Source organism: Cimex lectularius, unplaced genomic scaffold (genome assembly GCF_000648675.2).
Source record: "Cimex lectularius strain Harlan isolate CLEC.00 unplaced genomic scaffold, Clec_2.1 scaffold266, whole genome shotgun sequence".
NCBI lineage: Eukaryota > Metazoa > Arthropoda > Insecta > Hemiptera > Cimicidae > Cimex > Cimex lectularius.
In genome coordinates, this window is record NW_019392824.1 from 334,059 (window position 1) to 359,673 (window position 25,615).

Genomic DNA, 25,615 nt, shown 5'->3' on the forward strand with positions numbered 1-25,615 from the left:
TTTTCATAATAAAAAAAGTGGACTTTGTAAAAAAATTACTTTTTTTACATATTCTATCTTTGTTCATTAGACAAAACGTATGTGTGTTGAAAAAATATGTATGTGTATAAGTATGGAATGAAATAGTGTGATGAAATTTTTCCAAACCTAATTTTTTTTTAATTTAATAAAATTAAGAGATATAATAACTGAGATTGCTCCAGTACACAGAAAGATTCAATGTCTCCCCTTATGTCTCCATAAATACTTTGGATTCATGTTTTTTGTATATTTAGATGATCTAAAGAACTACTATGTATATTCTACTCAACTCAAACAAACTTACATGGACATTTAAATATTCTTTCACTTAAGAATTATATATAGTGTGTATACATATAACATTAAAAATGGGTAAATAATTAAAATATATTTACATAGCAAGTATATTCATTCAATGAACATTTAACACATCTCGGACCCTGTGTACTCTTAGATTTTTCTAAATAAGAATTCAAAATGATTAGAGGGAAATTTTTTCATACTGCAATATTTCTCATCCTTTGCATAGATAAAATTCTATTGGAAATTACAACCTCAAATAAGGTAAAAATATAATTTATAAATTGTGACATAATGTCAAACTATCCTGGTAAACATATAATAAGGGAAATCTCATTAGAAAAAATTGATTAAATAAAATGAATGAACATTAATAATTTAATACTACAGTTACATCTGGGTCACATAAAAACAGCACCAAATTTCTCAATTTTAATTATAAGAAAAAACGTATTTTGTATAACTTTTGACAAATATTTAAGAGCAATCAGTGAGAAAATTGGGGAGATGAGAATTGAAAAATATATTTTTGTGATGAAAACATATATTTTACACTTAAAGAACATATTTATTTTTATTCTAGATTAATCAATACTTGACATATTATCTATGCATTTACCATTGTAAGCGTTTGGAGTAATAGCAAAATTTACAACTCTCTGAATTTGTATAGTCATGTAATTTACACGAATCAATAGTTATTGAATAAAAATAATTTATCGAGTTGTTCAATGATTAAAAAGGATTTGCTGTTTTAATGTGAAGACCTAGATAAAAAAATATAACATACATATTTCAGAATTCATGTAAGAGCTAGAATTTGATTCTTCTTTTTTTGTTTTTGGCTAAATTGTAAACACCCTTTGACACATTCAACAAATAGATAGTTATTAAATATGTAGAATAGTACTTTAGTGTTGGCTTGTGTTTAACTTTTATCATTTTTATCATTATAAGAATCATTTTGTATAAATATAAAACCGAACATTTCATCAGAGCCAAACAAATGTTGCTAAATCATCCCCATATGTATAACATCAATTTTATTACATATATTTTTTATGAATGCCATTAAGGTCACAACATTTAATATTTACAAGTCATTAATAATACTGATATAAATATTTACTTATATGATTATAAAGTAAAAAGAATAAAATGATTACATTTTATATCTCTATCACTTGTTCATTTTGTGATTCAGCTTTCATAAAATCATCTTAAGTAGTCTAACAATTACACTTAATTCATGAGTATATTTAACAATAACACGAATTGTTAAAAGTAACAATATTTGTTTTTTCAGCTTATTCTTCAACTTGAACTTACATAAATATAAGGTTATATTAAATATTTTGTTCACATAAGCATGTCAGTCACATTCACCATATTAATAATTTTGTCTTCAAAAGTTAAAAGTTATATTTGCACTCTAAGGACCCATTTGAGGTGTAGCCATCTCCCAAACTAAATTAAAAAACAAAATACTCCTACTAATAATAATTAAGTGAACCAGAATTGAAGAGGTTTTGTCTAAATAAATACACCAAATTGTAATTTTATTTCTCAATAACGCATTAATTAAATCAGCTGCAATAAAACTTCATTACTAATTGTCATAAACATCACATATACAACGTGAACAAGTGTTTTTTGGAATTCAAAGAATTTAGAAAATAGAAAATCTGTGAACCTTAATGGCATATAATGTGGGTAAAGTGAGTGTCCTTAGCCAGTTAAAATAATTTACAAAATATTAAAACTATATTATTTATCAATTAGCCCAAAGAATTATAGTCGAATTACTCTTATAATATTAGTCCACGTCGATGTTATTGCAATAAATAATGTCAATGCGTGATGGCATTTTAACCATTGCGATGCTCCTGTTTGCATTGCGGCAGGACTCTCCCCTGGAAATATGAACATTACAATCAATTATAATTAATTAAGGTTTTTAGTTGAGATAAAAAAGTCAATGGCACGAGCGGGATTCGAACCCACGATCTTCGGCTTGATACGCCGCTGCTCTACCACTTGANTAAATGCGGTTGAGATGGGAAGTTGGTGTCCGAGTGGATCGAGGTCACGATAGCTCAAGTGGTAGAGCAGCGGCGTATCAAGCTGAAGATCGTGGGTTCGAATCCCGCTCGTGCCATTAACTTTTTTATCTCAACTAAAAACCTTAATTAATTATAATATATTAATTGGTCAAGAGGACCACGAAATTAGTGAATTGAATGGAATTACAATCAATTATAATTTGTATTTTAGTATTGTTCTGTTTGAAGTTGATACACTGAATCAAATTATCAATATACTATGCTTTTTACTTGTCAAGATTCATTAAAAAAATTATAACCTATATTTATTATTTTGTAATTTGTGTATGTATTGTTTGACATATTACCTGAAAGCACATGAACTCTAACTGTGGCCATATCAGCATTAGACGGACTACAGGAATAACGGCCTTCATCTGTCGGTAGGGCATTGGTAATCAAAAGGCGGCTGGTAGTGACATCACCTTTGTCAGTTATAATACTCACTCCACCTCTTTCAGAATCATAACTCACAACCTACAAATTACAATGGTAAGTTTATTTATATAAAGTAAAATGTGAAACAAAACCTGGGGAACACAACAGCCTGATGATATCTTGGTGCCAGGGTACAAAGGAATTTTGCGTAACGAAAAAGCAGATACACTGGCCAGAGGAGTATTTGCAAGACCATACATAGGCCCCGAATCTATACTTGGGATAACAAAAACAAATACGGAATCCTCCATCACAGAATGGATCCAAATAAAACAAAAGGAGAAGGGGATAAACTCTAGCAGCGCTAGACACTGTAAACTTATGCTAAAACAATCCTCACCAAAACTGGCAAACTCACTGCCACAGTTGGAGAGGGCCAGACGCAGAGGAGTTATAGGGCTATTAACTAGTCATTGGCATCTGAGAAATCTACATAACATGGGCATATACAGGGTGTATCAGCTTCTATAGTCCACCCATTTAATTTGGAAACGATTAACTTTAGCTTTTTTTGCTAAAGTTAATCGTTTTTTAAATAAATGGGGAGGGCTATCTTGTTGCTACATAAAGCATACTCCCCTCATGCCTCTTCCGTCAGGCATAATTAGAAATGGTCAATCCTATCAAAATTTTCCATTTAGAAAAAGTGGTACAAAATAAGTTCTAGAACCGAATTGTACAATAAAAATACAGGATTCTCATTTAAAATAACAAAGTGAATGTGATTTGTCAGCTTGATGAGAAAGTTATGTTAAAACTGTTATCACCACGTGATTCCACCAAAATTAACTTGGGGTTTGCACAAGACCATTTTTTGCTTAAGTTAATCGTTTCCGAATTAAATGGGTGGACTATAGAAGTTGATACACCCTATATAATGATAATCCCATTTGCAGATAATGTAATGAGGAGGACGAAACAGCCAGCCACCCATATCATTTTTGAATGCAAAGAGTGAACCCTTGGAGGACCTGAATCATAGAATAGGGATCATCCTCACCATATTAAGAATAGGCCATGAGAGATTGACACATTGATACTTACTTCTGGGCCAAAGCCTTTTTGTCCGGCATGAAGAAATAGGCTGTTTGATGTCTCTCATTTAATTGAAGGGTGTCATTTCTTGGCTCCAAATAGAGAGCTTGTAGGAATGCCTCCCAATATAAGAATTCCAGCGAATATTTGGGTATTGTGTTCTGACTTTTGGAGGAAACAGGGATGTTTTATTGTATATAGTACTGATAGATATCTTCTGATGGGCCACTGCCCACTGAGAAGACACCTCTTCGTAATAGGTACCCTACCAGATCCCTTTTGCCGCTTCTGTAGAACCATTTTTTCCAAAAAGTGAATTGATATACTCACCCCGCCTCAATTATTTCTAGTAATTTTATTAATTTGCTAGGGAATGGATGTTAAATATTGGGTACTCCACCTCCATACTTGAGTGGTATGTAAGGAAAAAATGTATTTACAAATGAGTAAGTGAAAGTTTCAAACTGCACGTATTGGGGGCACTTGAGCCTATATAAATTAATTAATCAATACAATATGAATTATACATAATGAATAGAAAAACTTTTTCTTACCCTTACTGGTCCTTTGGTGGATGGTGCGTTTGTGGATGTGTTATCATCTTCTTTACTGTAATACCAAAATATGTATGCTGGAGGTTCTGGACTGTGCCTAATGGTGCAAGTTAAATTTATGGTACTTCCATAATTTACATAAATGTCTGGTCCTCCAACTATTGAAGCAGTAGGAACTGAAAATAAGGAAAAACATCTTAGATTTTAGTAGCAAATTATGTCAATTTGGTTATCAGCATTACAAAAACAAAAACAAAACCACATATTTGCACATGTTAATTTTTAGGATTATTAACTTTATTGTAGGACTCTCCAATAATAACTACTATTATTAATCCATATCATCATTGAACTACTATTGTTATTAGTCACCTAAGGAACCAATAATAGATTAGCATTTTAGGATATCAATTACTATACATAATATGTTTTATATTATAAAATCAGATAGTCTGTAACCAGATTGAGACACTGAAATGGCTACATAGCTAAAAAGATGTGTGAAAGATAGAAAGAAGAAGCAACAATTTGCGGAGGGATGACCTTAGTTGTCTATCTGTGCTTAAACTTTGCACATTATATAAACATGTTAATTTTTAGGATTAGGCAAGATTATTAGGCTATGTTGTAGGACACTTGACTGACTACTACTATTATTATAACCACAAAAAAACATATCTTTACATTTTAATTTTTAGGAGTTGGCAAAATTATTAGATTTTGTTGTAGGACTCATGAACTACTACTATTATTGTTTTATTATTAGTAAATTATAACAGTTAATTTTTAAGAAAGCAAGTGTATTTTTATTAGCTTGGCAAAACAAAATTAGAAATTTTATTGACAAAAAATTAAAAAAAAAGTTAGTTTTTCTTATATAATCAACACCTTTATACATGTGATCCATATACATTCTCTGATAAATGAAACGATCAACTGGAAAGTCAGTCGTAGATGTCGATGTTTCAGGTTCTGCAATACGCCAACATAAATTGTTAATAAATGAAATACAAGTTTAGAAAGGTTAATTTAAGTGAATTGTGGCAAAAATAAATCCTGCCACGTTCAAACATTTATCAACATTAATCTATAAAATTTAAAAAAATTCTTTTTGCTCATTTTATAATCAAGGTATAGTTTTAAGCAAGCCACCTTAAAACTTAAACTTGGCATTGCAATGATAACCTAAGGGACATCACAAAAGCAGTAAAGACTGACGCTGAGGGTGCTTCAAGCAAACTTCCAGCACAGTAAGGCTGCAATACTAACGCTTTGTCACATGGCCAAGGAGAACAGCATTGATGTAGTCCTTATCCAGGAACCCTGGCTAGTAAAAGGTAAAGTAGCTGGACTGGGAGATATGGGAAGAAAAATCATATATGACCACACGCAACAAAATGTAAGAAAATGGATTTCATTTAATAATGAACTACAATGTCTAATTACTTACAAGCTTCCAGGGACCAAATAGTAATTAGACTAAACTACATGAAGGAAGGAGTCAAGACAGACATGATGATAGCCTCGACCTACATGCCTTATGACTTATGAAAAACTACATAGATGTAAAATCATATAGACTGATTGGTCTAACATCCTTTCTACTGAAAACACTCAAAGGCTAGTTGAAAAACATGTTGGGGGGCAGCTTTCTAAAAGAAAAACACCTTCATAAATATAAACATGCCTGTCAGAAAAGAAAAACCTCTGACTCAGCACTACACCAAATAATGACACAAATAGAGGATTCACTGAACAACCAAAAAAGAGCATTAGGTTCTTGGACATTGAAGAAGCATTTGATAATACTCCTTTTGAAGCAATGGTTACATCACTCAAACAGCGAGGAACTGACAAAACCTGCTGCAGATGGGTAAAATCAATGCTAAAAAGCAGAAAAGTGCAGGTATGCTCCACCAAAAAGTAAAAGCTGTGGTAGCGAGAGGATATCCACAAGGAGGAAAACTCGCCTCTATTGTGGAATGTGGTAGTGGATGACCTCATATGCATTCTAAATGAAAGCGGAATTTATTCCCAAGGCTATGCACATGATATTGTCATACTAGTTAGGGGAAATTCGACTTAACATTAAAAGAGCTTACCCAAAGAGCACTAAACATAAAGGAACAATGGTGTTCACAACGGGGACTTAAAGCAAACCCCTCAAAAACTACCCTAATTGCTTTTGCCAAGAAAAGAAACAGAAATACAAGGCCTACGTTTCTATAATGAAATGCTACAGTTAAAAAAATGAGGTTAAATACCCAGGATCTTTGATAAGAAGTTAACCTGGAACCCTCACATGCAGCATACCATAGCAAAAAGTAAAATATTGCTAATGACCACAAGAAGAAGTCTAGGCAAATCTTGGGGATTAAAACCAAAAATGGCCCATTGGCTATACACGGCAATAATAAGACCAAAAATAGCTATGGATCTTATAGCTTATCTGGTGGACCAAAGCTCAACAAAACGTAGCTACTCAATCACTAGGCAGCATACAAAGATTAGCAAACAGTATCACAGGGGCAATGAGAACAACTCCTACAAGTATACAAAAAACTGGTAAGCTGGAAACATTTGTACGAGGCTAGGAAAAACTCATTTAGGTTCCAAAAACAATCAAGTTTGATATGAACCAAACAATTTGGGCACACAATCATAATTAATAAAATATATTCTTAGAAATGGGGACTGAAAATACGATCCCAGAAACATTCTTTACAACATCCTACAAAGTCTCAACAGACTATAAAGGAGAGGGAGAACTCAGGAGAGCATCAGATACAATGATATGGTATATACCCTAACCATCCCTAACCATATGGTATACAGATGCCTCCAAAACAAACAAAGGAACCGAATCGGGTGTTTTATGTACAAGATATGTGCAGTACAAGTACACTTCAGTGTTTCAAGCAGAAATACATGCCATCAATGCTTGTGCCCTAGAAAATCTTAAAAGAAGTTACACTGGCAAAAAATCCTCATAAGATCTGATAGCCAAGCAACATTAGCATGTACAAAAATCACATAAAAATTCAGGGCACAAAGGAATTTTGAGTAACGAAAAAGCAGACACACTGGCCAGAGGAGGATCTGCAAGACCATACATTGGCCCCGAATCTATACTTGGGATAAAACAAACATAGAATCTTCCATCACAGAATGGATTCAAATAAAACAAAAGGAGAAAAAGAGAGTTTTATTTGTATCAGCTATTTCACGAAAGAACTTACCAATTTATAAAAGTTATTTAAATTAAAATTATTGTTCTCACTAAGTACTGTGGCTTTTAATGGCTTATTATACTTATTTGTAAATCTTTTTTGGGGGCTTGTAACATGTGTGCATTAAGCTCTTGGTTTTTGTTGTAATTACTGGAATAAATATTGCTAATTTATTTTACGGCAATATTCTGAAGTGAAAAAATATTGTGCTTGGCAAGGAAAAGGATAAAATTTAAAATAATTTAATAAATTGTAAATTATTATTATTCTAGGGTCTTATTCTTATCATCCTGACATGCTTTTTTTTGGTATGGTCTTTCAGGTGTGTTCTTTTGGGTTTTATATTAATCATGTTATTTTCTACCATATGACTTATAAAAAAAAGATCAAAAAATAAAAAAATAACAAAAAAATTAATAAACTGACCAGGATGATCAGAGATGATCTAGCTACATTTTTTAAATGTGTGAGCACTATGTATAGCTCAAAAACTGAATGAATGAATGAATATTTAAAAATAAACAAATTTTATGATGAAATAAAAATAAATTATGCATTTTAACAATATTATTAATGTTTTTCCTGCTTACCCACAATGTTAAGGTTTATGAAATATCCTTGAACGGGGAGAGTGCTAATTTGACACTCGTAAACTCCAGCATCACGTTTTTGTACCCATTTGATTTGAAGTGTCCAGTCGTCATCTAATGGGTGATGCAAAGCCATGAATCTTTGATCAGAGGTGTACGTGTATGTTGACACAGTGAGTATGTGTATATCACGATGTCGAACCCAAGAAACCTGAAATACAAAAAAAAGTTACTAAATGCATTGAACATGTCTTAAATAATTTTTATAATTTTTTGTACAACCAGGTGTATTGTGTACCACCATTAGAACGCATTTCTTTTCATAAATGGCTTTACTATTGGTATACTTAAATATAAAAAGCAAGTTTTAATTTAATTCAAATTTCGAATTTACAGTTACTCAAATTCTCTTTGCTCAGTTAATCTTGCTGCCTCAGTTAATCTTTACATCATTCTTGTTTATAATAATGCTTTGAAATATGTTTCGATAATCAATAATAATGATAAATTTAACAATCCCACAGTAAATATAACTTCTGTTTTCATATGTAAGACGAAGAAGCATAAAATCATCTTATGGTCATACCTTATGATTGCCAGATCCATGATCAATAATGCAAATTACATATGGTAGTCAAAAATTGAACAACAAAAGGAAAAAAAAATTCTACAGAAGTCCAAAGAATAACATGCCTTAATAATAACTCTATTTAAACTTTGGAATGTATACTCAAGCTGCCTATACTTATGTGATGATCATTGATGGCAGTGATTGAAGAATTGAGAATTCATTGGACAGCGGAAAAGTTAAAATAACTAACATTGCTAAAATTATCCTTGACTTATCAGACAAAATACCGTACTATGAAAAACCATTCAACATTAGGGGATTTCAGGCAATGAAGCAGCTAATATGTTTGCTACAAAGGGAGCCTCAGAACAAAAAGTCTATTTTGTAGAATAAACTATAGCCATATTAAACAAGAACTGTAATCTCGGCAGTACTGGGAGGGTCAACTATGCACGAAGCAAGGAAAAAGCTATTTGCAAAAACAACCCAATTGGAGAAAGGAATTACGAGTAGGACATCCTTACTCAACAGAAAGGAATTTAAGTTTTTAACTGACATATACAGGACTTGCTCCAGTAGGATGATTTAAGATGTGAAAGTTCAGGGTAATTTGGTGTACTGTGCCATTTGAGAGCTATTACATCGTTCTGTATCTATAGCACACCGGTGAATCCCAGGAATTTAATTATTAGGCCCAGTTGTATTTGTTCTGTGGTTATATTGTACATCCCAAAGCAATTCCTTATAACGATAGGTCTTCATATAATCACAGTTTTTTTATTAGGAATGTTGATGGCTCCTCGGCTTCTTCCTGCATGTATTGTACTGGTTTATACAATCTTCCTCAAATGTCCATTCAGTTTACAGTGCCCTGTTAGGATTTGAGTGTTTTCCTGCTTGTTTTGATGTATTCTACTTTTTTTTTTTAAATCTTACTCAGAGATTTTTGGATTGTCTGTGTCCAGTGGTTAATTCTAATGTTTCCTCATTTCCACCATGTTTTCTTGTATAAGATACACATTGATAGTATGCCCTATGCAACAAATGGCTCACTCAGGATCTATCCTTCAAGGGCATCCGCTTCCTCATTCCCCTCTACTTCTGTCTGAACATGCTCCAGTAATGTACCACTAAGAAGCAGAGAAAACAGAACATATTCTTCACAACAGTCCTGCAATAGCTAGGAAAAGGCTATGACTGGTAAAATTCTTGAGCAGATAGATCTTGATACCATATCCCTGAGATGAATTCTTTACTTCATATAAGAAACGAATATTTCAGGACATCCATTGGCAAAGATCGGCACTTTATACGAAAGCTTAATTGTTAAATGTTAAAAGGGGAATACAAAAAAGAAGAGAAATTATAACAAATCCAAACTGACATTGTTAAAAAGGAAACCATTTTCATATGTTTAACGAAGAAAGTTAATTAACAAACAGCTAAAGATACATAATGTGGATACAATGCATTACTACATATACACATAATACATTAATGTGACCAAAGTTGACTTTATGTAATTGTTTTCGAGAAAAGTACTGATTCTTACACTTCGTTTGATTTAATGAACTAAAACTTAAGAATTAGATTTTTCATTAAAAAAACAAATTAATTCAATTTGCTTTATTTGCAAGCCAGTGAAAATCAAAAGGCACATAATCCTTTTCCTGCCGAGTCATGAAAAATAGGGGCTGAAAGGAAAGGAGTTATAATAAAGTGTTGTGATGAATGATGCTCTTCTAATTACAACGGATTTTTCCGGAGGGTCAGAAGGCATTTTAGCACAATCAATACGGTGGTCTGAACACTATAAATCCAAGTCACATTTTTGTCAAAGCAATTAACCGTCGTTTGACGTTGTATTGAAAACAATTTATTTTTTGTTGTGCTTTTCATGCAACAATTGAACAAAAATTTATTTTTAACTGTAAATGTAGCAGTAATTTCCTTTCACAACAATGCACTATATTTATTATATAGTGTATAATAAATAATATAATATAGTATATAATTTCATCCCACGTCGTCATTTTCATATTATATTTGCAAATTAATCCACTGTAGGAAAGGACTATCATTATACTAATAACATTGAAAGCAAGAGNAGAGAGAGAGAGAGAGAGAGAGAGAGAGAGTGTGAGTGTGAGTGTGAGTGAGAGTAAGAGAGAGAGAGAGAGAAAGAGAGAGAGAGTGAGTGAAAGAGTGGGAACATATTAAATACTTGATTTCACAGTTTTTTTAAAGGAAGGAAACTACGACGTTCTTAACAAAACAGCAAATTGTCAAATCTTTTGATCTAACCTTAGTACTAACTATGAGACCTCCACACTACAAGAAACTGGAAATACATGCATATCAATTTTTCGTTAAAACAAAAAAAAAAAGGAAGGTGTGTCGATCTTTTGGTTTCATCGATACACTTTTTTCGTAATAATTGGCATGAAAAAATATAACTATTTCAACTTTTTACCGAGTTATGAGTTTTATTTGTACGACTCCATTGTATTGATGTTATAAAATTGAAACTTTTATGTTATGTGTTATTTAGTAATGCCAAGTTGTTTGTAATAAGTCTTTTGCTCATGCACACACGCATACAGACGAGCAACGTGATATTTTTGAAAAACTCGAGCTCCGGTCGTGTCGAGCTATTTTACCAATATATGTATATAGCGTTGGTTGCTAGCAAACATGTAGACATTACCAGTAGCGGTACTCTCTAGAGGAGAACCTGTTGAAGTACCCCAAATCCCATAAATAGTGAACAATGTGAGAGAGGGCCATATTTCAAAAGGATCTCTAGTCTTTGTAACGATCGTAACCCAGTATGCTAAACTTTTATGATCCCCTCTTCTTCCCACCCTTTAATATAAAATTTATTGAATAGCCCAAAACTGACTGTTTGAAATTCTGTAAATAACGCATTAATTAAATTATATAGAAGTTTTCTTTCCAGAATGTAAAACATATTAAAATCGTAACATTTTAACATTTACGTATGCAAAAATGGTTAAAAAAATTATTAAAGGGTTAAAAGGCGGGGGAATAATGCGGGAACCTTTTTTCTTCTAAAATGTAAAAATGTTAAACAAATTTGCACAGAGTGCTCTAAAAAAAAGTGCGTAGTGATTACGTTTTTGCGCTTTATTACATTACATTTTACATTTTTTGATACACTAGACAATTTTCCAAAACTTTGGTTGTAACGAGGTTAAAAAAGAATCAAAAGTATGATTTTCGCTTTAAAAAATGTTAATAAATGTATTTTGATTATAAATAAGACTATAACTTTTGTTGTTAAATATATATANATGACAATTCTAGGAGCAACACCTGCATCCTAGCATTGTCATCACATTATTTATTTAACACAATGTTTATACTCGTATATAACTTATACATATACATATATTAACGATTGCTCATCTTTTCTTTTTTCTTCCATTGTTTCAAAAGTTGTGTAAATTGTTGTTTACTGAGGAATACAGTCCCTCTACTGTCAGATCATCTCTACCGAGAGATGGTCGGCCTTACTTTTATCTACTTTTTTGTGTTATACCAAAATTGGCTATTTTTCGGCCAGAAAAGCCAAATTTATCCCATTAGTATTTAAGCAATTGACTTAAATTGAATCACCCCTTGTAATTTACACAGACCGACATTTCCTTTATGGTCAACCTTTCTAGCCTTAGCTCAGGGTTTGCTAGTTGCTAACATAAAACCCTTGCTTTAATGTGTTAGAGTTGTTGAAATATATCCACTGTTTATTATTTTTATTGTTCTCGAGACATGGGCTGCTGTACTGATAATTCGTGGTGTAGTGATGTTTCGGCAAAACTTGACAATTTTTCCAATCATACTGCATATTTACAGAAGTGTGAGAAACCTCCAGGCTCTCTGGGTTTGTTTGAGCATCATATTTTCATAAGCCGTAGCTGCTATGAAAACATCTAACTTTCCTATTTAAAACTCATAATTTTTTTTGTAATGTTTCATTAAGTCATCACTGCTTGACCTAGTATTCGCAAGTATTACACTTTACTTTGTAATCCCAACTTTGTTTATTTGTAGAGTCTTTCGGTAAAAAAAACTTACAGGTTGGATAAAAGAGCGAGGTGTTCAACCTAATTAAATATTCTGGGCATAAGATATCCATCAAAGGTCGCCTACAAATGAAAATGCGAGACTGGTCTGAGCCGGGCCATTCAAAACGCATTAAGCGAAACATAGTTTTAAATCCCTTTCTCGCCCCTTTTGGAAAAGATAGAAGGGAAATGCTATAACTTTTATACTGGGTCATCAATGTCTACTTTACTTTGTTTCATTGCTTTGCAACTAAATATATTCAGATCTCAAATCTGATTCTTTTAGCAGCTCGATTCACCCGTTGCGTTGGGCTGGGTAAAATAGAAACAAAACGCTTAACTTTTTTGAAAATAGCTAAAGGGGCTTTTACAATTTTTATTGAAAAAGATGTTGGCTATGTGAGCTATTAACACTGAAAAATTCAATTTGGAATAAAATATGATAAATTCTTTATAAAATAATATGGATGTCATGATCCGCAAGATGTTTTTAAATCAATTTTACCAAGTATACTAAAGAATTATTTCAAATTATTACTCTTGTTTCTAATATTGATCTAGTTTAGACGAGTGTGTAGGCTGTTTTGGCTCCTTTCCCACAAACTTTGTACTGTCCTTATATTTAAAAATATAACCAATTTTCATTTGAGTTCAAAATTAACTACGGTATATTCGGTTGTTTCAAAATAAATACCAGCTTCTACGAAAATCGCTGTTTTTATTTTTAATCCTAAATGAACAGCTTGATTAGTACAAAATTGGAACAGTTTTTAATTTTTTTAAAATTAGTAGACAGCTTTTTGTTGAGAGTGCTCAATTATTAAAATAGATATTTATTACATAACCGAGTCACGAACACCAGTTATGTGTGTATAATTTTACTCCATGAGTTTAAACTCTATCTGCAGCTGAGGCTACTCGCGACGTTATCTTAGCTTGAGGGAAGAAGATTCAACAAACGAACAAAAGTGGGATACCAGCAGGTAGAGATCACAAACCCGCCTTGTATAAGGACGCCCTGACGGATATTGTCAAGTTCAACACGAGACAAACGGTTAAGTAGATATCAGCAGAAGCTGATTGAATTAAAAAACCTAGTTAACCTTTAAAAGATAATACACAAGTTTCGAGACCAGAATGAAAGTAGTGCTGCTCATCAAAAACCTCATAATTAGGCCATTGTTGCTTAAAATAACGCCCCTCTATTTGACCTTGAGAGAACATGACTGCATTACTACATTGTCCATTTTGCTGCCACGGATGACCAACAACAATTGCTATATTCTGACTAGTATCTTTCAGGCCATCAAGCTGCGTAGTACAGTATCGATAAAAATCATTGCGAAAAATTAAATCTTTTGGCGGATAGCCTGTTAAAACTAATTCAGAAAACAGAATAAGATCAGCTCCCTGTTGATGTTGAGCCTTAGCTTGCTGTAACATGCGTTCGCAGTTGCCTTCAGTATCACCAATTTAATTGAGCTAGTGCAATAGTCATTCTTCGGTTCATAAAATTTCATTCTCCAGACATAATAAAAATTATTTTTTTAAAAATCATTAGCATCCATTTTATGTCTGGATAATAACTTATAAAACTCTGTTCGATTATGAGCGTCTATACGGGCTGCATGGGGAACATTACCTTTGGTCCTTCATGATCGTACCATTTACCGGCATTTGGAGACAATAAGGTCATTACGTACAAATAACCGACACCCATAAGTGGAAAAGGTTGAAACAATCTTTGAGGTCATATGAGATGGTATGATTTTTCCATCTTTAAATTAAATCGTCTCTCGCTTTTTAAAAACAAAAACAAGAAAAGAATTTTGACATATCATTATATCGACTGCACCCAGTGAATGATTAAACTAACCAAGGTGTTAATTTTAGAGCATTTGTATTCAACAGGTAACAATTCTTTAAAAAATTTGGACACAAGTTGCATCCAAACTAAACTCTATTTTAGTCTAGTGACTGTACTTCTGGGACTTATAGCCAATACTGGATAATGAACCTCTGCATCTGAAGCAGAATTTTGTAAGTTTAAATGGTTGTAAATAAAATATTTGATTTTCTGGTTGGAATTTCTCAAATACGTACAGCTGTGTAGAATCAAACAGGAATTGAAGCTATTGAAAGAAACTAGGCCAAGTGGTTAGTTGCAATTCAATTCGATTCAAGTTTGAATTCATGACCCAATCTATTGCAATTGAACCCCATTGTCTTGAAATATAAGATTTTTTCATAATTTGGCATAATTTTCGTCAAATTATGTTGCGTTAAAAAATCCTAATTAACTTTCAAATAAATGGGTTTTTTTGAAAATGAATAAGTATTTCAATCGAGTCAAATAAACGTTTTTATTATCTGAAAAAGCGATCTTTTCTTTCAGTAGTATTCATTTATTACGTACGGGGTTTGTAAAGAAATTTTTTTTTATCGGCTGTTAGCCCCTACCAGATTCTTGTTTGTCCAGGGATAAGCAACAAGGATTAAGAACGGATTTTCTTTCATACTGTATGACATAGAGGTAGAACATACGGCCTTTAAGGATGACAATTATTTAACGTAGCGTTTACCCCGATATATGGAGTCAGGAGTGAGGGATAAACTCCTCTAAAATATTAGGCGTTTTATTTTATCCAGTTTTTTACTATGTGATTAACGCGAAATAATTAGAAACCGTCTTAAACTGGATTAACTTTGTTTCTATCATAAAATTTATGCAAGGGTGACAACATACTAGTGTACTATTGTACCTCTGGTTTTCTCAGAAACTACTCTATCTTTAAAAAAAAAAATTGTAACAGTTTTTCTGCCTAACCTCCAATTTTTTCAATTCCTCCAAAAAGTTCTTTAACAAACCCATGCTACGACTAGCTGCCCAATAAAATATAGAAAGTTAAACTATTTTTTTAACAAGAAACAAAGTTGCTATTAATTTTTAGACCCCCTAAAACCCGATAGTACAAATGTTGGCGAAAATCAAAAAATAAATTTTTCTCATAATTTTCCCCTTCTAACGCGTAAGATTTTTTTTTCTTTGAAAAATCACAACAATGCTGACAACTCCGCTACGACTCCACCAAATACTTAACGTAAACTTTATGGGGGTTTAGAACCTACGTTTGGTGTGGGCTTCTAGAAAAATATATTAATTGCGCCATTAACTTATTTCTAAGAAAATAATTTAAATGGCGCTCAATTCCACAATTTTTTGAGGGAGGTTTTGCCAACACTATTAGATGATGATCCTTCCAGGAATTAAGATTTGCTCTCATAATGTTAACTTTAGTGAATAAGAAAATTATTGAAATCAATGAAACAAAGGAAATGCGGTTTTTCAATTTTAGTAGAAATAAGGCCCAATTAATTTATTTCCGAGAATCCACATCAAACGTTGATACTGTATCCACCTAATGATGACAAGAGTACGAAATTCTCGGATTTTCCTCTGCCCACTTTCAAAAATTCCAACGATTCAGTATGCCATTACAGTTGGATTTGGATTCATCAGTCCACAGGATGTAAGGAAGAACGTTTTCTTCAGCCTCCCAATCGACATTTGTGCAAAGAACGTTAGACGCTCGTTGGTTCGAATCCCACTTGTGGCACTAGCTTTTTCATTTCAACCAAGACCGTACATAAAAAGATTAATTAATTGAAAAAATATAATCAAGGTTGAGTATATTATAGTACAACAGTAAAAAGATTATAATAAAAAGACTAAAATTACAATAAATTGAAGTTTCAGATAATTAAAAACAAATTATGTGTATCTCATGACCGAGAAGGGTAGTGCACCGACAATACAGACTCCAATTGCTTAACAAACTTCAATATTAATTGAATGAGATCAAAGACATATTTGATTCATTACGATTTTTCCTTGCAATCGCGATTTTTTGGCCGGTGGCAGAGAAACCCACATTCTTCTGTGTATATACATATTTTGTTTATTATTTATTGACAACAAGGAAGGTTGGCACAGTGGGGAAACATAAAATTACACCAGAGTGACGTGCAGAAAAAAGAGAACACTGGAATAGCTGCATTACATCTAAAAGATGCCAGAAAAACATATAGAGATAATTCTTATGCGTATAGGGTTGGCAGTAACAATAGCTATTTATCATTTCATAAAAAAATGAGAGTGATGAAATTAAATTAAAACTATATCGATAATCCTAGATAGTATGGAACAATGGAAGTTGTCTGAGAGATGGAAGAAAGTTATCAATAACGAAGGGTAATATATCATGGATTAATTAACGGTCATGCTCTAAAATAGTTTAATAATAATTGAATAAATATTTGATCAACGTTATAGCAAATTTTTTTCTGTATTTTTAAAGGAAAAATTTTAGCTTTTTAACTTACTGGGACACATTTTCAAAAATTGTAATTTACATTTTTTTCCAACATCGCTTATATTTTCCAAAAGTTAAATTTACTCGGAATTGTTGAATTTAGTCAAATTAGCGAGCAATTGAATTAACTCTCTGAAGGCCAGGGAGAAAGGAAAAATCGTACGTTGTATCTAATTGAGTAGAATGGTTCACCCTCTTCATGCATTTCTGTACTTAGCGAATAATATTGCCAAGTTCTTGGATGTTTTTAATCCAATTTGCTTAAAATGACTTTCTGACCTTGCGCACATGATATTTTACCACGTTTATTTCGAGGTAGTTTGGAGAAGAGAGGGTTGTAGGATGGCAAAGTTTTCCGGTTGAAGGCTCGTTAGTGACTTCACTCTTTTTATTCTCTTACTACCCGTTACCTGATTATTTTCTGTGTAGAGGTTGAACTTTTCGATGGAACCTACATTTCAGTAAAACCACCCTAATTACAATTACATATTTGTTTTCTGACTAAGCACTTTTAGTGGCTTAATTATTTTAATATTGTTTCCTAGAACAGTTAACGCATAAGCATGGCATAAATAATTTTATTTTCTTTGTAGGGATTATCGTTTCAACGATTTGGCGATATTTGAGCCTACGTACCCTGATGGGCAAATTAAACGCACCTCTTAACTTAATTAGTTTAAAATTAAATCCATTATCTTTCTACATTATTTAAAGATAATTAGGAGCTATAGTAGTCAAAATAATCAGTAAATAATACTTTGTTTAGTTCCTTTATTTACTTTTGTACTGATTAATTCCAATTAAATTGCACCAAAAGTGGCATTATGCCTTTAGTGACTGGGAGTTTTGATGGCCCTGTCAAGGGCCGTTGTTGTTTTGTAGTGTTGAGACGATGAATGAGGCCGGGGCCGAGTATGCCGTTGGTAGTGGTCCGCGACCTAGAGAGCCGTTGGCTGAAGTCCGGGCAGTGTAAGCCGTGAGTGGGTTGACTCTGCAGCGGTTGAATGGTTTCTGGTGCAGCAGTTGGCCAGTAGCCAAGCCGGCTGTGTTGAGAAGGACATTTCGAGGCTAATGCTGCGAGTACCGTTCCTGTCGCTGTCGGTGCTCCATTAGTGATTGGCGAGAGCTCGTCGAGCAGACGAGTCTGACGGCGTCGGTGAGAACTCTTCGAGTAGATGAGTCTGAAGCCAGTGGGGCAGTGCCCATGCTTATATAGAAAAGGCTCTACGCTGATTGGCTGCAGAGTGGAGGGCGAGACCATACCAGAACTGGTAGTGACACCTACCGGGTACCGTGTTAACTGCAGGTGGCCACCACAATGCCCTTCCATTTTGCTACGCCTAAAGATCGCTTTCAAGTTAATCTTTTTCCTTCGTTGATTTCATTTGATTTTATTCTCGTTCTTAAACTTTTTTCAATGGTTCCAGTCAGGTGTTTGAGAGAGTATGATAGTGTCAGGATGATAACGTTATTAGAAGAAGGCTACATCCAACGCGAAGTCGCCAGGAGACTGAGTGTAAATCACTCTACAATAAATAAGGAAGGGTTCTTCGGTGGTTTCGAGAAACAGGGCTTCACACTAGTAGGTCAGGACAGGCTTGACCTACGTCTTCAAACGAGAGAGACGATAGATTCATCCGTCATCAGGCTTTACGAAACCGCAGCATTACGGAAATGAGATGAGAAATTTGATAAGACAAGTCCGAAAGGTTTCGATTTCCTCCAGGACTATAAGAAGATGACTCAATGAAAATAACCTCAGGGCGCGGCACCCGGCTCGCGACCTCTTCTTACCACACCTCAGAAAATGGCCATGTTTCAATTTGCACGGGAACATGTGAATTAGACAATGGAAGAGGGAGAACGAGTTCTCATTACAGATGTAGTGAGAGTTGGTCACAAATCTTCAGATGGGCGAAATTTCATATGGAGACGCTCATGAGAAAGGTATGCCCCATGCTGTATGGTTCCTCAGGTAGCATTGTACGGTGGGTCATTGATGTTATGGGGTGGCATTTCCTTGGACGTGATCACCGAATTGGTTGTTGTGCGAGGAAGATCTTTTTCTAATCAACGCAGAGGTTGGCACAAGACATAACCAAAGAACATATAGTGCCATTCCCTCTCCCACATCGGTAGATTCTTGCTAATGCGGGATAATCCCAGGCGCCATAGTGCACGTATTGTGGATGACTACCTGAATGAGGTTGGATTAAATTTTTGGTGAGGCCAGATTCTTTTCCAGGGAATGCAAAGGCGTTTTATGCAAAATATGAATAAACCTAAATACATTAAAATTTAAGGGTGGTGCGTTAATTTTGTCTATCAGAGTATTATACTAAGATTTACTGAGAAATTCCATGGTTTGCAGCATTCCTCCAATATATCCATGTTCCTTTGGAAAGCAATGCTGTCCCACAAAACTACAATGTCATAATGATAAAGGTCCATTTTTATCACACCGCCGATAGGAATTCTAAACTCGAGGACTAATGGGAGGTCATCCAAAAGACCAAAAGTTCAAATAAAAGTGGGCTGAGAATGCAACATGCCATTCCCCGCCAATTAAAAAAAATCAGAGCCTTTCTTGTCTCTTTTAAATGATAATGATTTTAACAAAAAGTATTGTAAAATAGTCTGATGTTATTTATGACAAGACTTTATTTAATATAAGACCAGCGACGAACCAGTATCATCGATATACAAGAAAACTGACAAATCTTGTAAAACCAGTTTGTCAAAGTCAGTTCTACGAAAGTGTCATTTTAATATTTGATTTGTACTTCTCCCTGAAACAGCTCTACTACAAGGAATATGGGTTTGAAATTCTTTATGCACTTTGAGAGGGGGGATCTTTGGCAGATAGTCCGTTATTAACATTTAACCGCTGTCGGAAGTTTAAACTTTGGTAAAAATGTCTAATGATGCTGAAAAATAAATTGGAAGAAAAAAGTATCTCCCCCTGAACGTGGTGTTTTTACTACGTGTATTATTGAGTGGTGAATTACGATTCGAGCCAACATTGTTCAGAAAGAACACAGCTTAGAGCCGGCGTACTGACTACTTTTGTCAATTAATAACGAAGTAATTTGATGCAAAAATCGATTTTAAAAACTTTGTGAAGGACTAGTCACTTTACACATCCTCACATTCTACATATTTATTGATCTATTAAATATGATTGGAAGGAAATTGAAGTTCCTTTTTACTCGTCTAATTTTAATGCGTCAGGCTATATTCGTAAAAACAGGAATTGTATTACAATCTGATTGTACATTTGGCTTTTCAACTTTAATGTAGTGCACTTTGGAGTCAATAAATTTTCGATGTCATGAATTACATAGAAATAATGGTTTATTTGGTTTTTATGGCTAAAACAGGGTCCATTTGTCAAAATTAAAAAATCATATAAGTGCCACAAATTTACACTGACCAAAAACATTTTCATAAGATCAGACAGCAGCTATAAAAGCACAAGCACGTAAAAAGGACCCATCATAGGAGACGTACTCATGGTACCAAGAAGACCCCAGAAAGAGAATTACAGCAATGCGTCAATGACCTACTTAAAATAAGGATTGAACCATTGAACTGAAATAAGGAACTAGGAAAAGTACAATAAGAAAATAAGCTGCTATACTTTGGAAATACAAAAACCTCGGTTCCGAATATCCTTCTCATCAGCATCTTCGTTTGTTACATCATTCTTTGATGACATGCATGTAACTTGCGTCGCGTGCGCACCTTCCGTCTTTTCAACTTTTCATTTCATAAGCAAATTGAGCAGTGAGGATGGCAGTCGTGATGGCACCTCGTGTGTATAAAGAAATAAAAGAGGACCTAGAACCTGAGGTACACCGTATGCAATGAAACGTAATTGAGAAACCGGATACGTTCGCCTCATAAGTTAAGATTTTAACTGAATGTAGTAGGTATTACTTTCATTTTGCGTGCAATGCCCCTTATCTCCCTGCATGGCTCTTATCAAAAGTTTAAAAAAATAAATATCTTATAATATCTAATATAATATCTATGACTGTGGGTCATCCTTGGCAATGCTGGGTCTAAGTCGATCTTTAAAGAAATCTGAAAACGTCTATTAAAACTTTCTTCTTTTCAAGTCTAGTCACACACAATGGCTGTGGGTTGTGGTTCAAATTGGGTATTCGGTTTATCCGGAGGATGGTTAGCAGCCTAGGAAGAAGCAGTCGTTTTTTTGAGAAGAGAGCTGAGTAGGTTTATAAACTCAATAGCTAGCAGATCTTGACTTTTTGACATGATTATGTTCATATGTTTCCTCACTGCTGACAATAAATTTACTAGTTCTTAATATTATCATTTTACAAATATCTATGAATTTGGTCGTTCGTGGTAATATTGGGTCTGAGTCGTTCTTTAAAGAAATTTGAAATCGTCTATTAAAAACTTAATTATGTCAATTTGTAGACACATTTAAAATTGTTTTGCCCTGATGATGACTTTAAAATAGGTCGAAATATGGCAGTAACAAATGAATTTGCCTTTTCATCAATTCGATTCCGTGATCCAGATGATTGTCAAAATCGAAAGCGCGATTGTGATCATGGTTTGTAGAGGGCAGTACCAGGCCTGCCTTAGTCATATTTATGCCGTCTTATTCTCTTCCCCAAATATTGTTTAGTTGGCTATAATATACTTTTTGGCAATTATTACAACTTATACAGTATATTAGGTTGTTCTCTTAACCTATCTTAACAACTGCCGAAAGCGTCGCGGTAGTGCAATAATTGTCATTCTTGGACCACATATTTGATCGCAAAGCATCAGTATTACACAGATGGTCGAACCTCTCGCCTGAGTCGTTTTTGTTTTTTATTTTTTACATATTTACATACATCGAGACAAGTATTTTATATGAATCGTTTAAGTACAGCAATTTACAACAATCAATTTTGTAACAAAAAAATTCATCGCTAATCGCACAAACTGGCAATAATAAAGGTTTATTTCGTAATTGTCTTTCATATCGGAACAGCAACAATTTAACCTAAAATTGTAAAGATTCAAGACTCCTATGCCCTGTAATGCGCTTTACAGTTAGTCTGAAAATAGTAACCGTGTTTGATTACAATAATGCCCTTGAAACAATATAATTTTAACACTCCAGTAAGATGATTCTTCCTCTGGAATATATCGCAAACATTATAATTGCCAAACATAATACTGTTGACGAAATTTCTCTAAGCAATCGTCAATGGTTAATTCAAATTATGTTTAATTCATTTTCATTAATTTGCTTTCTGTTTGGTGGTACGAGGAAAAATATTCTATTAATTACTCAGAAGAAATTTGTTTAAAACTAAATCTATTTTTAACCAAAATATTAATGTTAAATAATGATTGTAAATTAACTCTTCAAAGGCATGATAAAATATTTTACAGCTTAATGAATCCTTTCTTTTATAAGAAATATTATTAATAAAAGACAAAGCATTATTTTTTTAGAAGTAGTGAAATCAAGTCATGTCTAATTGACCTGAAAATTGATCAAATATTTAAAAAAGTGCTATAAATTTTTTTAATTACTTATATATGATGGTTAATTTTGTACATAAGTTTGTTTTGTAATTGTAAAGGATTTATAAATTATATATAATATGGACTTCAAAAAGAATGCAATAATAAAGCTTGGTTAGATGAACTTTTTCATCAAAGGAAACCTTGCTTTTATTTTTGTTGAAAAGGCTGTAACATAATAAGGAATAAATTAATGATATCTCGTTTTATTTTGCGCTGAATAATTGGAACTCTTCATTATCAAATATTACAATTCCTGAGGCAGCCGAAATAAGTGATTGATAAGTGCAATCAATAGAGTACGAGAATAAAATTTACAGTGGCGTTTAATTATGGATTCTGCCTTTTGTAAAATTGAATAAATGAGTTCATGGCAAATTAAAATTCATGCATCCCTTCAGCCGAGTAAGCGTCGAGTTCAGAAATATCTGAAATGATAAAATTTCAGGGGGGGAGAGGCACCTAAGAAAATGAATATCAATACTTAATTTCCTTCTCCTGGGAGGAAAATAATCGGAGAACCGCTTACCCAGTCAGGGACCTTTATCTGGTCTTCACTTCACGTTTAGCCAACCGCCCACTGGAAGAAATTGTGTCAATTATTTACGAAAATAAGTTGTATCTGGGGGCCTTTCAATTTTACCCCGAAAGGCTCAAAATAGAGAACGGAGTATGTTAGGAAATCGATAACAGAATTTGCATCGGTATTGTGCTCCTACAAGAGTGTAGTTTACTACCTTTTCGACGCAAAACTCGTGATAACACAGGATAAAAGAGGTGAGTGAATATATAAAAAAAAGTTTCATTATAAATGCTCTTTCCTCGAGTTTATTTTTTTTAAATATTTTTAATTTCTTACCTGTTTTTTAGCCTGTTGGAACCGATAAACGAACTGTTAGTTTCAATTTGTCTTTTCATTTGCACGATTATGTTTTATTCCGTTATATGATTATACATAAATTATGACAGAATTTATAAATTTTTAAGCAAGCTTTTGTGGAGTGCCGACACAGTTTCGTGTTATTTACTGCTACCGCGAACTTTTTTATATGAACGTTTCGAGTTTATCGGCTCTCACCTGGTCTGAATCGTGAAAAAAGGTGGTTTATTGTCAATAACTTTTTTTTTAATACACAATATTGCTATATTGTATGTAACGTAAGATTGTATACCGATTTTTCGATTAAGTATCTCCGCCCGTAACAATCCACATCGATTAAACTATGACCTTTTTAACCTTACGATTTGATTGTATCGTGGTACTTTTTCAAGGTTTTCAACTTAAAAAATCATGTTTTTTATGGGGATGGTTGAGTGTGAATTATTTTTCTTGAGTTTTCCACTAAAAAATAGCACATGTTAAACATTCAATGAAAAGCTCAAAAAGTGCGAAAATTGCTCTTTGTGGGAAAAGTTGAGGTTTAAATCCAAATCTATGTCTATGGTTTACACAGTGATTGTTAGACTTGATGATGATCAATGGATCAGTGGCTTGGTGGACGAAGACACTGTATGTGAGGGCGGACAGGATCCACTACTCGGAGCGTACTCAGCAACCCCACTGCTGCACTGAAGATCCTGAATCTATCACCACTACAAATCCATGAAAACGCTGGAGCCACCATTCAAAGGTTAATTAAATGATGGGCTCCAATAAGCCCACCCACATAAAAAGGAGCACCTAAAGCTTCGGGGAACTTGAGGCGGACAAAGTTTTTGGGATGCTTGACACCATGACCTCAAAATTCAGATGTGATAAGAAATTTTAAATTAAAATACCCGATAGAGCAAACTGGAAGAAACGGACCACAGTTAATGCAGACTGTATCTGATATATACATGGTTCTAAGACTAATTATGGATCAGCATCTTATGTCTATAGTAATAAAGAAAGGACTAGTATTCATATAAGCAATATGCTATTTCCTTTCAGGCTAGTGAACACGGTGTCAGGACATCAAACAGGCTTAATATTACCAATAAAATAATAACCATCTACTCCGACATCCAGATAGCACATCCTTAACCTTATCGGTATTAAGGACGAGAGCCTACATCAAGGGCGCAGAACAACAACAAAATTGCCATTGTTTGGGTACCAGGGCATCGAGGAGGCCGATAAATTGGCCAAGTAAGATTATTTTAGGAAATCTAACGACCCTGAACCTTTTTACTACCAGACTGAAAAAAAATTAATAATAATAAAAATAAATCCTTAGTTTAAAGAAAGTGTCCCAAGACAGAGCATGTGACAATTTAATCAAAGGACCATCGCAGAAACGAATGATAGTCTAATAAACCTAGGACTTTTATGATATAAGGAATGCTGACTGGACACTACAAACCCCGGAGGCATGTAGACTTGGATATTGCCAGTGCGAAGAAACATCGGAACATGTCCTCTGTGAGCGTAAAGGTCTATGCAGGCTAAGATTCCTTCTCTTGAAAGAGGAGGAGCCAAGGCCTGAAGGATACAGGAGGAGTCCGTAACAAAGCTTTGGGATCTGGTAAAATCCTTAAGCTTAACGTAAAAATCTATACGATAATGGAGATCGCATTATAGACCAATATAAGTCGGGGTACGCAAGGTTAACAAGAAACAGAGCCTTTTTAATCTTAACCATAACCTTAGAACATCAATTGTTCTTTCTCGAAAATATAAAAGAAAATCCTGTTTCTTTTTTACAAACTTTTCCCACCGAAACAAAACAACAAAAATTGAAAAATGTGGTTACTTGTAATAGATCCGTCTGAAAA

General features: G+C 33.7%; 1 protein-coding gene across 2 annotated transcripts in view; it reads right to left on the reverse strand.

Moving 5' to 3' along the window:
* Positions 1-1,424: 1,424 nt before the first annotated feature.
* Positions 1,425-25,615, reverse strand: part of LOC106672737 (kin of IRRE-like protein 3) — a 110,490-nt gene continuing 86,299 nt past the window's right edge. The window contains exons 2-6 of one of the 2 annotated variants that reach the window (XM_014404392.2): positions 8,271-8,481; positions 5,339-5,422; positions 4,451-4,626; positions 2,732-2,900; positions 1,425-2,234 (exon numbers count right to left, since the gene is read on the reverse strand). In XM_014404392.2, the coding sequence (XP_014259878.1) occupies positions 2,113-2,234; positions 2,732-2,900; positions 4,451-4,626; positions 5,339-5,422; positions 8,271-8,481 (762 nt within the window). In that variant the 3' untranslated portion in view covers positions 1,425-2,112. The remainder of the gene's footprint in view (positions 2,235-2,731; positions 2,901-4,450; positions 4,627-5,338; positions 5,423-8,270; positions 8,482-25,615) is intronic. The other variant, XM_014404393.2, reaches the window with a different exon arrangement.